The sequence below is a fragment of the Mangifera indica genome, chromosome 2, assembly GCF_011075055.1.
Source record: "Mangifera indica cultivar Alphonso chromosome 2, CATAS_Mindica_2.1, whole genome shotgun sequence".
NCBI classification, from domain to species: domain Eukaryota; kingdom Viridiplantae; phylum Streptophyta; class Magnoliopsida; order Sapindales; family Anacardiaceae; genus Mangifera; species Mangifera indica.
Window position 1 is genome coordinate 12,111,481 of NC_058138.1, and position 11,432 is coordinate 12,122,912.

Genomic DNA, 11,432 nt, shown 5'->3' on the forward strand with positions numbered 1-11,432 from the left:
AAATAAAGAGAAGTGGGACTTTTAACTTTTTAATCTATGCTTAAAAACAAAAATACACATAAAGAAGCACGCCTATCACGAAAAATTAGGGAGAGCAATATGTTTTCCCCACTTTTGTTCATTTTGTTTGGGGATGGCAACGGGAGGGATAGGTGGAATACCTTATTCCCTTTGTTTGTCTTTGCAGGGGATATTAATCTCTATTTTTGGCTTATCCCCTAATCGTAAGAAAAAAATTTCTCCCTATCTTTGTTTCAATATTTACAGAGAAAATTTTATTCTTCGTACCCTCTAAATATAACATAAATATATTAAACAAAAAATTTAACTAAAACTAAAACCAACCCACTATTTCAAATGTCACAAATTGTATATGCACACCAATTTAATATGCACAAAAAAAAAAAAATCTAAAATCATACAAATATGTTAGTATTTAAAGTAATGATATTAATGTAAAGAGACGGGTCGAGAAAAGGATATATATATCTCTATCCCTAATTTGTCCTCGATTGTGAAAATATTTTTTGTTTCTGTCCTTGTACTTCTCTCTATTTTATTGAGAAATTTTTCCTTTGTTTGAGACAAGATAGATTGAAAACTCTAAATTTGAATTAAATTATCATCTTTTAACTCTGTCATCACAATGCCAAATACTTTTTCCTTCTCTTAGGTTTTGATTCTTTTATTTTTATGTTATTAAATGATAATTGATATTTTTATCCGTATTAACAATGATATAATTTTGCACATAAATTTTAAAGTTTAATATATATTTCTTTGAAAAATTTTTAAATTGAATTAATTTTCCTGTTTTTCCCTATCTCATTAGAATATAGTATTGAGTGTTAATTCTCAATCATCAATAGAAGTGCATTTTTTTCATTTTTTTTAAATCTGCGGGTGTAGTTACTTCTATAAATAATTATTGGCTTTTCCATAATATAGTATTGAGTGGTATACTCAATACTGCTGTCATCAATATTCAATATAGGTGAATTTGTCATTTTTTAAAATCTGGGGTTGCAACCACTTCAATGAAATGCAAAGTGGAAAAGGTCATTTCTCCACTTTGGACTTTCAACCCATTAATTATTTTAGTGATATTTGTTTGTACTTTAACTCATACATAGGAAAGGGGTTTATTATGTTTGAATGAGATGAAGTTCCCACTGAGGTGCTTTTTCTTCCTATAAAAGAGATCACTGGAGCACCTCCAAAAGCATCTTCGATCATCCATTAATATCCTCCTCAAATTTTCTCTCTTAGAAGGTCTGTTTCGCAGTTCATGCAAATTTGCCTCTAGTTTCAGTGATGGAATTGGAGTCTACAAGCCCAGAAAAAGCAGGGTATTTTGCTAGGGTGTGGAAGCTTTCCAAAGGCTTGCTAGAGAAATTGAAGGCCAAGGTGGTTGAACTTACCCTGAAAACAATAAAGCTCGCGAAAGATGACCCAAGAAGAGTTGTTCATTCACTTAAAGTAGGACTTGCACTCAATCTCGTCTCACTGCTTTACTACCTCCGCCCACTCTATGATAATTTTGGCGTCTCTGCAATGGGGGCTGTCATGACTGTTGTTGTGGTATTAGAATACTCTGTGGGTAAGTTATAGAGCTTTTAATCATATTGCAAACTCAATTAAGAAACTTGAAATGAAATTGGAGCTCATCACATAATTTTCAGGAGCCACTCTTGGAAAAGGTCTGAATAGGGGATTTGCAACATTGCTTGGAGGGGCTCTAAGCGTTGGAGCTCATCACTTAGCTTGTTTATCCGGGGAAAGAGGCGAGCCCATAATGCTTGGCTTCTTTATCTTTCTGCAAGGTACGTAAATATCAAATATATACACCTAAACGTAACTATTTTTGATGAATCAGATATATATTAAACAGTTTTGATCATGTTTCAGCCGCGGCATCAACGTTTATACGGTTCTTCCCCAAGATCAAGGCGAGATATGACTATGCGTTACTAATATTTATATTGACATTCTCGTTGATATCGGTATCAGGCTTTAGAGATGATGAAATAATAGAGTTAGCGCGCAAGAGGTTGTCGACCATCCTCATAGGTGGATCTGTCTGTGTCATCGTTTCCATTTTGATTTGCCCTGTATGGGCTGGCCAAGACCTTCACAATCTCATTGCTTCCAACATGGCAAAACTTGGCAACTTCCTGGAAGGTACAATTAATTGCAACATAATAGTTTATTACTTTATGCAAACATAGAGATGGCAACTGGCGGATAAGGGACAAATAGCTTAATCCCATTTCTGTTCCCACAGTAAAAATCTTTTCCCATCTCTGATATCGAAATAACATGGAATCTTCATCCCTCCTCTGCATGGATAATTCCCCACACTTTCTCCTCCCCATAAAAAAAATATATATATTTGTTAGGTGTTAAAGGTTATTTGTAATAATTCAAATCTTGATAATTTAAAATATAGATGTTTAGAGAATAATTAAGGAAGTAGAGGAGCTGGGAAGGAAACGAGTTAAGGAGGAGATAAATGGAAAATATATTTATCTCTATCCCTATCACACTTTAACAAAGAATCTCCTTCCTACTCGTAGAAGGACAAATAAAAAATCTAATTTTACAGATTGAATTATCATTTCAGTGCAAACATAATATATGCTTAATCACTCAGTTTTATGAGAAGAGTTTATCCAAAAATTATATTATATTAACCTGTGCCGAACTTTAAAAGATGATAACCACACAAAAGAAAATTTTAATATTATAAATGTGGCTGAGATTTGAGAGCAACATATTCCGATTGTTTTCTACTTTTTGTTTCCATCGTAATGATGACTCATACTGTCATACACTTACTAAATAGAGTTGAGTTTTCACTTCAGGATTTGGAAATGAATACTTTAAAACATCGAAGGAAGGAGAGTCTGAGGCAGAGAAGTCATTTTTGCAACAATATACAAGTGTTCTAGCGTCAAAAAGTAATGAAGAATCATTGGTTAGTGAAATGCTTTCTCCCTCTCTCTTTGTACGTCAAAAATAAGTTTTATGAATATTCGTTATATTACACATATTTATTTTTAATATATAAATAAATATACATAATGTGTTAATGTACGATTAGGTATTAATTTATCTTTAAATTAAAATTCTTAATCACTTAAGGATACACATAATTTGATTATATACACATAACTTGATTGATATTCTTAGTAATCCATGATTCTTATTATTGGCAGGCGAATTTTGCGAAATGGGAACCGGGACATGGTAGGTTTCAGTTTCGCCATCCATGGAATCAGTATCTCAAAATTGGAACTCTCACCCGCCAGTGTGCCTATAGAATTGATGCACTAAATGGCTACCTCAACACTGAAATTCAAGTACTACTTTAAATTCTATATCTCATAAAATATGTCTAAATACATTCTTATATAAGCCAATTTAAGAAGTGTTATAGGCAACTAATCCTATTATATTATGTTGGGTTGTAGCATACATCATCAGAATTGAGTTGCAAAATAGAAGAAGTATACAGAGAAATGAGCTTGGAATGTGGTAAGGCACTTAAGGAACTGGCATTGGCAGTCAAAACAATGAGTCAACCATCCTCAGCTACTAATACCCACATTGAAAACGCAAAGTCTGCCGCCAAAAACCTAAACTATTTACTCAAATCAAGTGTATGGGAAGACACTGACTTCCTAGCAGTGGTGCCAGTGGCCGCTGTGGCTTCACTGCTAATTGATGTGGTTGACTTCACCGAAAATATAGCTGATTCAGTTTACGAGCTAACATCAAAGGCTAATTTTAAAAGAATTGATGTTGCTCATTCACCGGAAAAACCACAGATACGACAACCAGACAATACAAAATCTCCGGCCATGGTTGATTGTCCCCATGTTTGCATTACTGTTAATGAGCCAACCCCAGCACTATCAGGAAATGGGAATCCCTCCGTAACAAAGGCTATGGGAGATTTGGAGTTGTAGGTATACAATTGCTAACAAAAAAAATTTTGTGTTTGCACAAAATTACTAATGGTTTATTTTATCTGTAACTAAAAATTATCAAATAACATAATATTAATATAAAAATTATGAGGCTAGCGCTTGAAGCCGTTCCAAACGATCTATTGCAGAATTTGATTGCTACATTTATATTGTTTGTGTTCTGTTTATAGATATAGGTATGGTTAAATTTGCGAAATATTATCTTTTTAATTAATTTGAAAAAACTAACTTTTAATAGTATATGATAAATAATTTATATATCAAGATCATTGAATGTACTAATTTTATGAGATATGGATGGTACAATTACTAAAATTGTATTATCAAGAACATAATTTTTTAATATAATTACTAAAATTGTTTTTATCAAGAACTTAATTTTTACTATTCCTCATTTCTTCCTGTGAATGTAAAATTATCTACAAGTGGTTTCTGAATTAAAAATTAATAAGATTATACAAAGATAATCTGTGATTATTTATTTTTACTTATTTTAAAATTATCTAATAAAAATAATATCTTATTTTATATAAATAAATTTGTATATATAATACTACAAATTAAAAACTCATAAGAGACATCCAATTTATTACTTCATTTAAGGGCCTAAACCAAACCCCACTTGCAATCTTTCACATGGGAGAACTCTTATATCTTTTTTAGGTCATGATGAATTAGTACATGATCATGTTAGAGAAGAAGAATAGAGGGCAGCCGAAACTGTTGCACTTTTGCCAAAGTATTTTATTTCTTTATTAATACAGGAGTTAAATAACAAATCACAATAAGTTGTTGCAGCGACAAAGGCAAAAGAAAGTGGATCAGTTGATCCTATATCTTTGGTTACGTGCAAGTAAAACTTTTCTTTTCTGTGCTATAAGAGAGCTCGGATTTCACATCGACCGCACAAAATGGGAACATCATCAAGTGGTGACCAGAAAGAAAAAGTATGGCAAAGGAAAACATAAAGGTGGGATTTGAGTTGTTCTCCACTAGACCTTTTCGCCATTCTTAAAAGAAAAGAAATTTGATTTGTGCTATCAAGGGTGGAGATTTTAGAATGATTTGTTAGTCCGAATATCACTTTAATACATTCGTCCACTTATCACAGTTATTGTACCTACATATTTAGCTCTGTTAGGGTTTGACTTATGCTTATCAAGAAAATTTATTTATTTTCTGCACTTGGACATTGTTGCCCGCATCCAGTTTGGCTTTTAATTATAGCAACACGTTGGCAAAATTAAAATTCAAAGGCTTGTGAAAGAAAGGCTATAATGGATGCTGATGAGAATTTTTATCACCAATTGTTAGAAATAATTAAACATGTCAGGATCAATTTTTATAAAATTTGTAAATAGAGATTTCATACTCTAAGTAATTTTAAATGAAGCTTCTTCGAATACGACACAAGGTATCAACGTTAGTGTATTCTCACAACGTCATTTACCTACGTACTGATTTTTATTTGGGAGATATGATCTGTGCATTAGTTTTACAGGAGAAGAGAGGAGAGTTCAATTCTCTGCAAAATAAAAGTATTATTTCATAGGGAGGCGGTTTGGACAATTTATATATGTCCAACTGCCCTCTAACTACCTCTTATAACTACCCTTGACAGTTATATTAAACCGGATGGGGTCAACCCGTCATGGGTGGACCCAGATCCAATATCTTCTACTCACACTTGACGGAAGATCCGAACCAAATGCTTAGCCACAGAAATCCCATATAGCAGTACATTTCATACTTGCAAATGTGTCGTACGACCTCGCGAGCAACCTGCACTTAAAAGCTAAATACTATGCATCTGTTAGGAATAGTATAGCCAATTCAATCTAAATAAAACAAAAATAAAACGTTAGGCTCGTAGTACCTTAGACTTACTCGATAACACTAGCTCCCTTTAATCCCTCATTTATCATTATGTTATTATCTTATGTATCCATGATCAAGTCTAATCTTCATATGAATGACATGATCGGTTGGCCAATGGACACACATAATATATAAGTCTTCCTCTTCTACTCGAAATTTTCAATTTAAACTTAGCTGCTTTTCAAGTCATGTTTCATAGACCAAATCATGCGTGCCCATAGGTTTCAAACTAAGATAGTAACACTAAGAGTAAATATCAGACAATAGTAAAGATCAAAGGCTACCAACATGAGGTAATCCTCATAAAGTCTCACACAGTGAGGGAGTAGGGATTCATTCTCTCACTACTTTAACTGGTCGTCTTACTTATGCACACATGGTATGAATCATGTGCTATAGTGTGTATTTTCTCAAATGTCATTCACAACACTGTATAGATCTTAATTCAGTTGCTACACTCAATGCCTAACCTGAGTTCTTAATCGTTTTCACACTTGTAGGTATTTATTCATATTAAGAACTCGCATCTGACATTCACAAGTTATTTGAATGTGGGAAATCCAAATCGATTATTTTCAAATGTATCTATTCATGACCTCATCTTGATCAATCATCAAGGCGACATTTTTAACATCAATAAAACTTTTCTCGAGAAATTTGTCTTCTATTGGTATGCTCTCTCAATATCACATTTCTCAAGAATAATATTTCATCTTTGCTTGCTCTCTCAGCGCCAAAGGCGATTGCTCGTATGAGTGAGTCAATCTCTAACTTGTGTGATATTACAATCTTGTTGAGATAAAAATGATGTGTATGCAGTAAAAACCCAAGAATTTTGGGATATAAGTTCAAAACATAAAATGAACTTAAATTCATGGTTTTTGATATTGTGTCACCAGTACAATATATATATAAGCTCAACATTTATCAATTATAGTCTACGCAATCCAAGAAATTTAACATATACAAGAAATACTTTTCTTGGAAGAATCTCGGTCAAAAAATCAGTGACCATATAATGCATAAAATTATATTATACATTCATTTCCCTCTTGAAAATATAGTCTCTTATTACGTTATATCTAGCTTTGATACGTTTGGTTATTTTATAAAAATTCAGGATCTTTTATTTCAACAAACAACTATTGCTCTGGCAATATCGTCCAATTTACTCAGATTCACGAAGAATTTTCTTAATCAAATAGTTTTTTGCATATTTACTGAATAGGCTATAAACTAGGTTTTCGATGTGGATGCAGCTATGCATCTCTGTTTCTTATCGCTCCAAGATATGGGTCCTTTTGGAGAAAGAAAACATAGTCGTAATTTAATTTGCGTTGGTCTAAATTCTTTCTCCAACTGGCATCTCAATAGCCAATCAAACGCAAGTTCGATCCTTAATCACATAATCAATCATCCACAGAGCCTTTTAAAAATATCAAAAAAATTCTACAAATAGCCTTTCAGTGCTCTTTTCAACATTTACTTAAATCAACTAACCAGCCCAATAACAAAAATAAATATTTGGGCATGTACGCACCATAGCATACATAATACATCTGATGACATCTGAATAAGTAACTTTTGGCATTTCTCTACTTCTATCTTAAGTTTTGGGACATATCTCTGTTGGCTCAATAATTTGTCATTTAACACAGGAATATCAATAGGTTCACTGTATACCATATTAGATTGTTCTAGAATCTTTTGAATATTATGCTCTTATGACAGAGTCAAAAGTTTCTTTGAACAATTCCTCTATATTTAAATTCATAATATGAATATGTTTTCCCACATCCTGTAAGTCGAAAATATGGACGACCATCCTTTGATGATTATCACTTATTTCAAATCATTTTTAGCTACCTATACATCACCATACACATTGATAGAATTACAAATTTGTTATCAAACTTTGTCACATATACATGATGGTCTTGATTAATCATGTCAAGGTCATAAGGTATTACCACTTATGAAATCATTTCAAATATCAGTATCTGGATGACAATTTTAGGCTATTCAACGTCTTTGAAGCTTGCACATTGTACGCTTCAGACCTATAACAATGAGATCTATATCTCGTTTCACAGATTTGTTTATTAAGTTTTTCACTAAGAAAAATTGTCTTGACATTCATCTAGTGTAATTCTAAATTCAAATGTATTACTATAGCTAGAATTAAACATATTGAAATAAATCTTATAAATGATGAAAATATCATTTTACACAATCTATACCTTCTCATCGGGTATAAATTTTAGCTATAAAGCGAAATTATACTTATTTATTGAGTCATCTGTCTTACGACTGATTCAAGAAACCCATTCATTCTTAATGAATTTTCAGCGATAAGTCAACCAAAACCTAGAATTGGTTTGTTTTTTTTTTTGTATTTCATCTCTTCTTCTAATGCATTTCAAAATTTCTTATCGAAGGATGAGACAATTATTTCAATTCTTCGTCATCTTGGGGAGTGGTTATAAAAACCTCGTTTTCACTTTAAAACGTCACCTGAATACTTTTGGACGTCCACTCCAATGCAATTGAGAATTAATGCTCCCACTATCCGAAATAGATTAAAGTTTAATCTCAATGCTTTCATTAGGTTGAGATGAATGAAACAAGTAATGAGGATCATTACTCCCACTATCCGAAATAGCTTAAAGCTCAATTGCATTTGCTTTCACTATCTATAATAAATATAGATCTTATATCTTAAGACTCAACTAATGATGTTTAAGATATATTCATCCTTGTTCTTTTCTTATCTCATTCAGATGAAACATTTTATCAACATTATCCCTATTAAGAAAAATATTTTCTATGAATATAGTATCTCTAATACAAGTTCAGTTAATCTTCTAATGGAATCCTCCCTAATGAACATATATCCTTTGGAGTGCTCAGTGTATCTGATAAAGATACATTCATTTCTTCTTAGTCTCAATTGTTCAAACTTATAAAAAAAGTTATGGATAAACATTGTTAACCACTGAGGTTATAATCAATTAACTCAGATTTTCTACCTGACCATAACTCATAAGGAGTGGAAACAACTAGATTAGTAGGCAATCGGTTAAGTATACAAACAGCAACAAACATCATATTATCACAAAGTGACTTGACGTTTTGCTTGCGCCTTCATTGACTTAACTATTTCCAATAGAGTTCAATTACTCTTCTTCGTTACACCAGTTGTTGTGAAGTTATGAAATTACTATTTATCATACTATTTCTTTTTCATTACTTAGTTTTTTAAAATTTTTGAACAAATGCTCTCAAGATCTCGGTGAGTTCATAAAACTTGTATCTATTTTGTCTAATTCATTCTCAACCTCAATTATATATAGTGTCTAAAACAGTCTACTGTTTTTGACTTATAAGAGTTCAAGTAGATAAGATCGAATCGAGTATTGTTATCATCACTAGTAATGAAATATGAGATACATTCTCAAACTTTACATTCATAAGAAAACATATACCTAAGTATATAGATTGCAAATGAAGTCAAACTCTTATAGTTTTGTTGAATGGTTTTCTAGAAGTTTTTCCAGTTAGGCAATGTCATATTTGGACAATTGTATATATATGTGAAAGTTCCTAATAAACTGTAATAGGCCAATTTATTCAACCTATCTTGGCCAACATGTACTACTTCAACATGTCATATATTTGCATTCATATCCATACATATAGGAGAAGCAAATAATGAAAAACTTAACATTATCAAAATGTAAGATGACAAGCACTATAAAACCATTCAACCACCAAACCAAAACCATAGAAGTCAATTCAATCGCATTTCAATAAAATATCCAGAGAAATTTAAATTATATCCTAGCTTAAGAGAAACAAGTACTTTAATCAAAATTTGTTGAATATTTGGAGTATATTAGATTTCGTGTAGGTGTAGGATTTAACCATCTTGCAAAACTTATTTGCTCGTGTCTATTCCTCTTACTATAACTTTTATGTTGTTGCCTACATACATCCAATTCACTTTATTCAAAATTCTACTAAAGATCTTTTATCATGAGCTACTTGGTCGGTGGCTTCTGAGTTTATAATCCACATAGGATAATACTCAGTTAATATCATAGTACTAGAAAACAAAGTTTTATCACTTTATGTTGAACAAGACTATTATTTTTTGCTTTGTGCATTTACAGGAGATATAATTCTTGTTGCTTCTATTACAACTATTTATCTTGTTTTCGTCTCTTCTTCTAGTACTTTTGTCACTTTTCCATTTCAATTCCTTAATTTTATTCTTTGAGCATTATACGATCTTTTTCCTATATTAGGACTTAAGCCACTCACTTTTAAAACTTGATTCTACAACGTATGCATGAGTACTAAGTTCAGCTACTCAAGGGTGCTTGTCTTTTAATTCGATATGGTAAGAACAACTAACAAAAGTCCTTCTTTCCTCATTATGGGTCATATGTACCTTCATACGTTCCCATTATTGGGAAGGGATCGCTTTACTAAATGAACCTACTGTTCATGTATCAGGTTACGCGTAGCTGACTTTAGTTTCATAATCAAACTTAACATTCAATCAAATTCAATAATCAACTGTCTTTATTTGGGGACTGTAGTTACTCCAAATTTTTTCAATTAAAACCATATTTATGGTATATGCAATTGAATATTATTGGTACTCATTATTTATGAAACTGATCAAGATATCACACGAAGTGAATATTGGTTTCTATCCCTTAGTTAGCCACAACTATATCTTAACCTGATCTATGACCTCCAAAGCCTTTTGCTCATCTAGGATATTGTGCATTTCAAATGCCACATGTTGTAATTCTCCCTATACAATATCATTCTTATTCAAATCAGCCATCATTTTATAAGATGTTATAGTTAACTAGATCACAGAGACATATCTATCAGACACAATGCTATCAAATACACATTAATTGTCGTAACTATATATTAAAATTTAAAATATCTCACATACGACACAAAATTGAAAGTTCACTATGTTTCCAATCATCTTCCATGACACAAATGGTTGACATTTTAAACTTTAATTTAATTACACCAAAATTAATTCTGGATGAAAATTTCATTAAATTCTATTAATCTTAGAATTCTCACACTTAATAAATATATATAATACAACAAATACATTAATTATTTTGACTAGGACTATTTCATCAACCCGTATTGATCCTTGAGTCACTTTATCCATGATAAAGTCTCTATTACATTTGCGTTAGGTCAAATACCTCGTATTATGTTAATTTAGGAATAACGTTAAAGTTGTGGATATTCTCTCGTACATTACTAAGCGTTGCTTTATAGCAAGCTGTAATAAATTCACTTAGTCCCAAAAAGTTTCAAATTCTTGTCCCGAATAAGATCATTGATAACGGGGCTCATATTCACGCATGAATATTATCTCTTTTCTAATTAAGAGAATTCAACAGAGTCTTGATAGTTTCGACATGTAGTATAATGGTCTCTAGTCAACAAACTTGTATGAAGTAGAAACATATATTTCAAAACACCAATATGTGTTTTGGGAGTCGAAATAAGATATTA

The 11,432-nt window shown here is 31.7% G+C and overlaps 1 protein-coding gene across 1 annotated transcript; it reads left to right on the forward strand.

Annotated features, from left to right (window-relative positions):
• Positions 1–1,204: 1,204 nt before the first annotated feature.
• Positions 1,205–4,107, forward strand: LOC123209500 (aluminum-activated malate transporter 2-like). Its single transcript, XM_044627578.1, has 6 exons — positions 1,205–1,600; positions 1,683–1,823; positions 1,909–2,181; positions 2,865–2,977; positions 3,219–3,362; positions 3,474–4,107. The coding sequence occupies exons 1-6, from the start codon at positions 1,315–1,317 to the stop codon at positions 3,969–3,971; spliced, it is 1,455 nt and encodes a 484-aa protein (XP_044483513.1). The 5' UTR covers positions 1,205–1,314; the 3' UTR covers positions 3,972–4,107.
• The last annotated feature ends 7,325 nt before the right edge of the window (positions 4,108–11,432 follow it).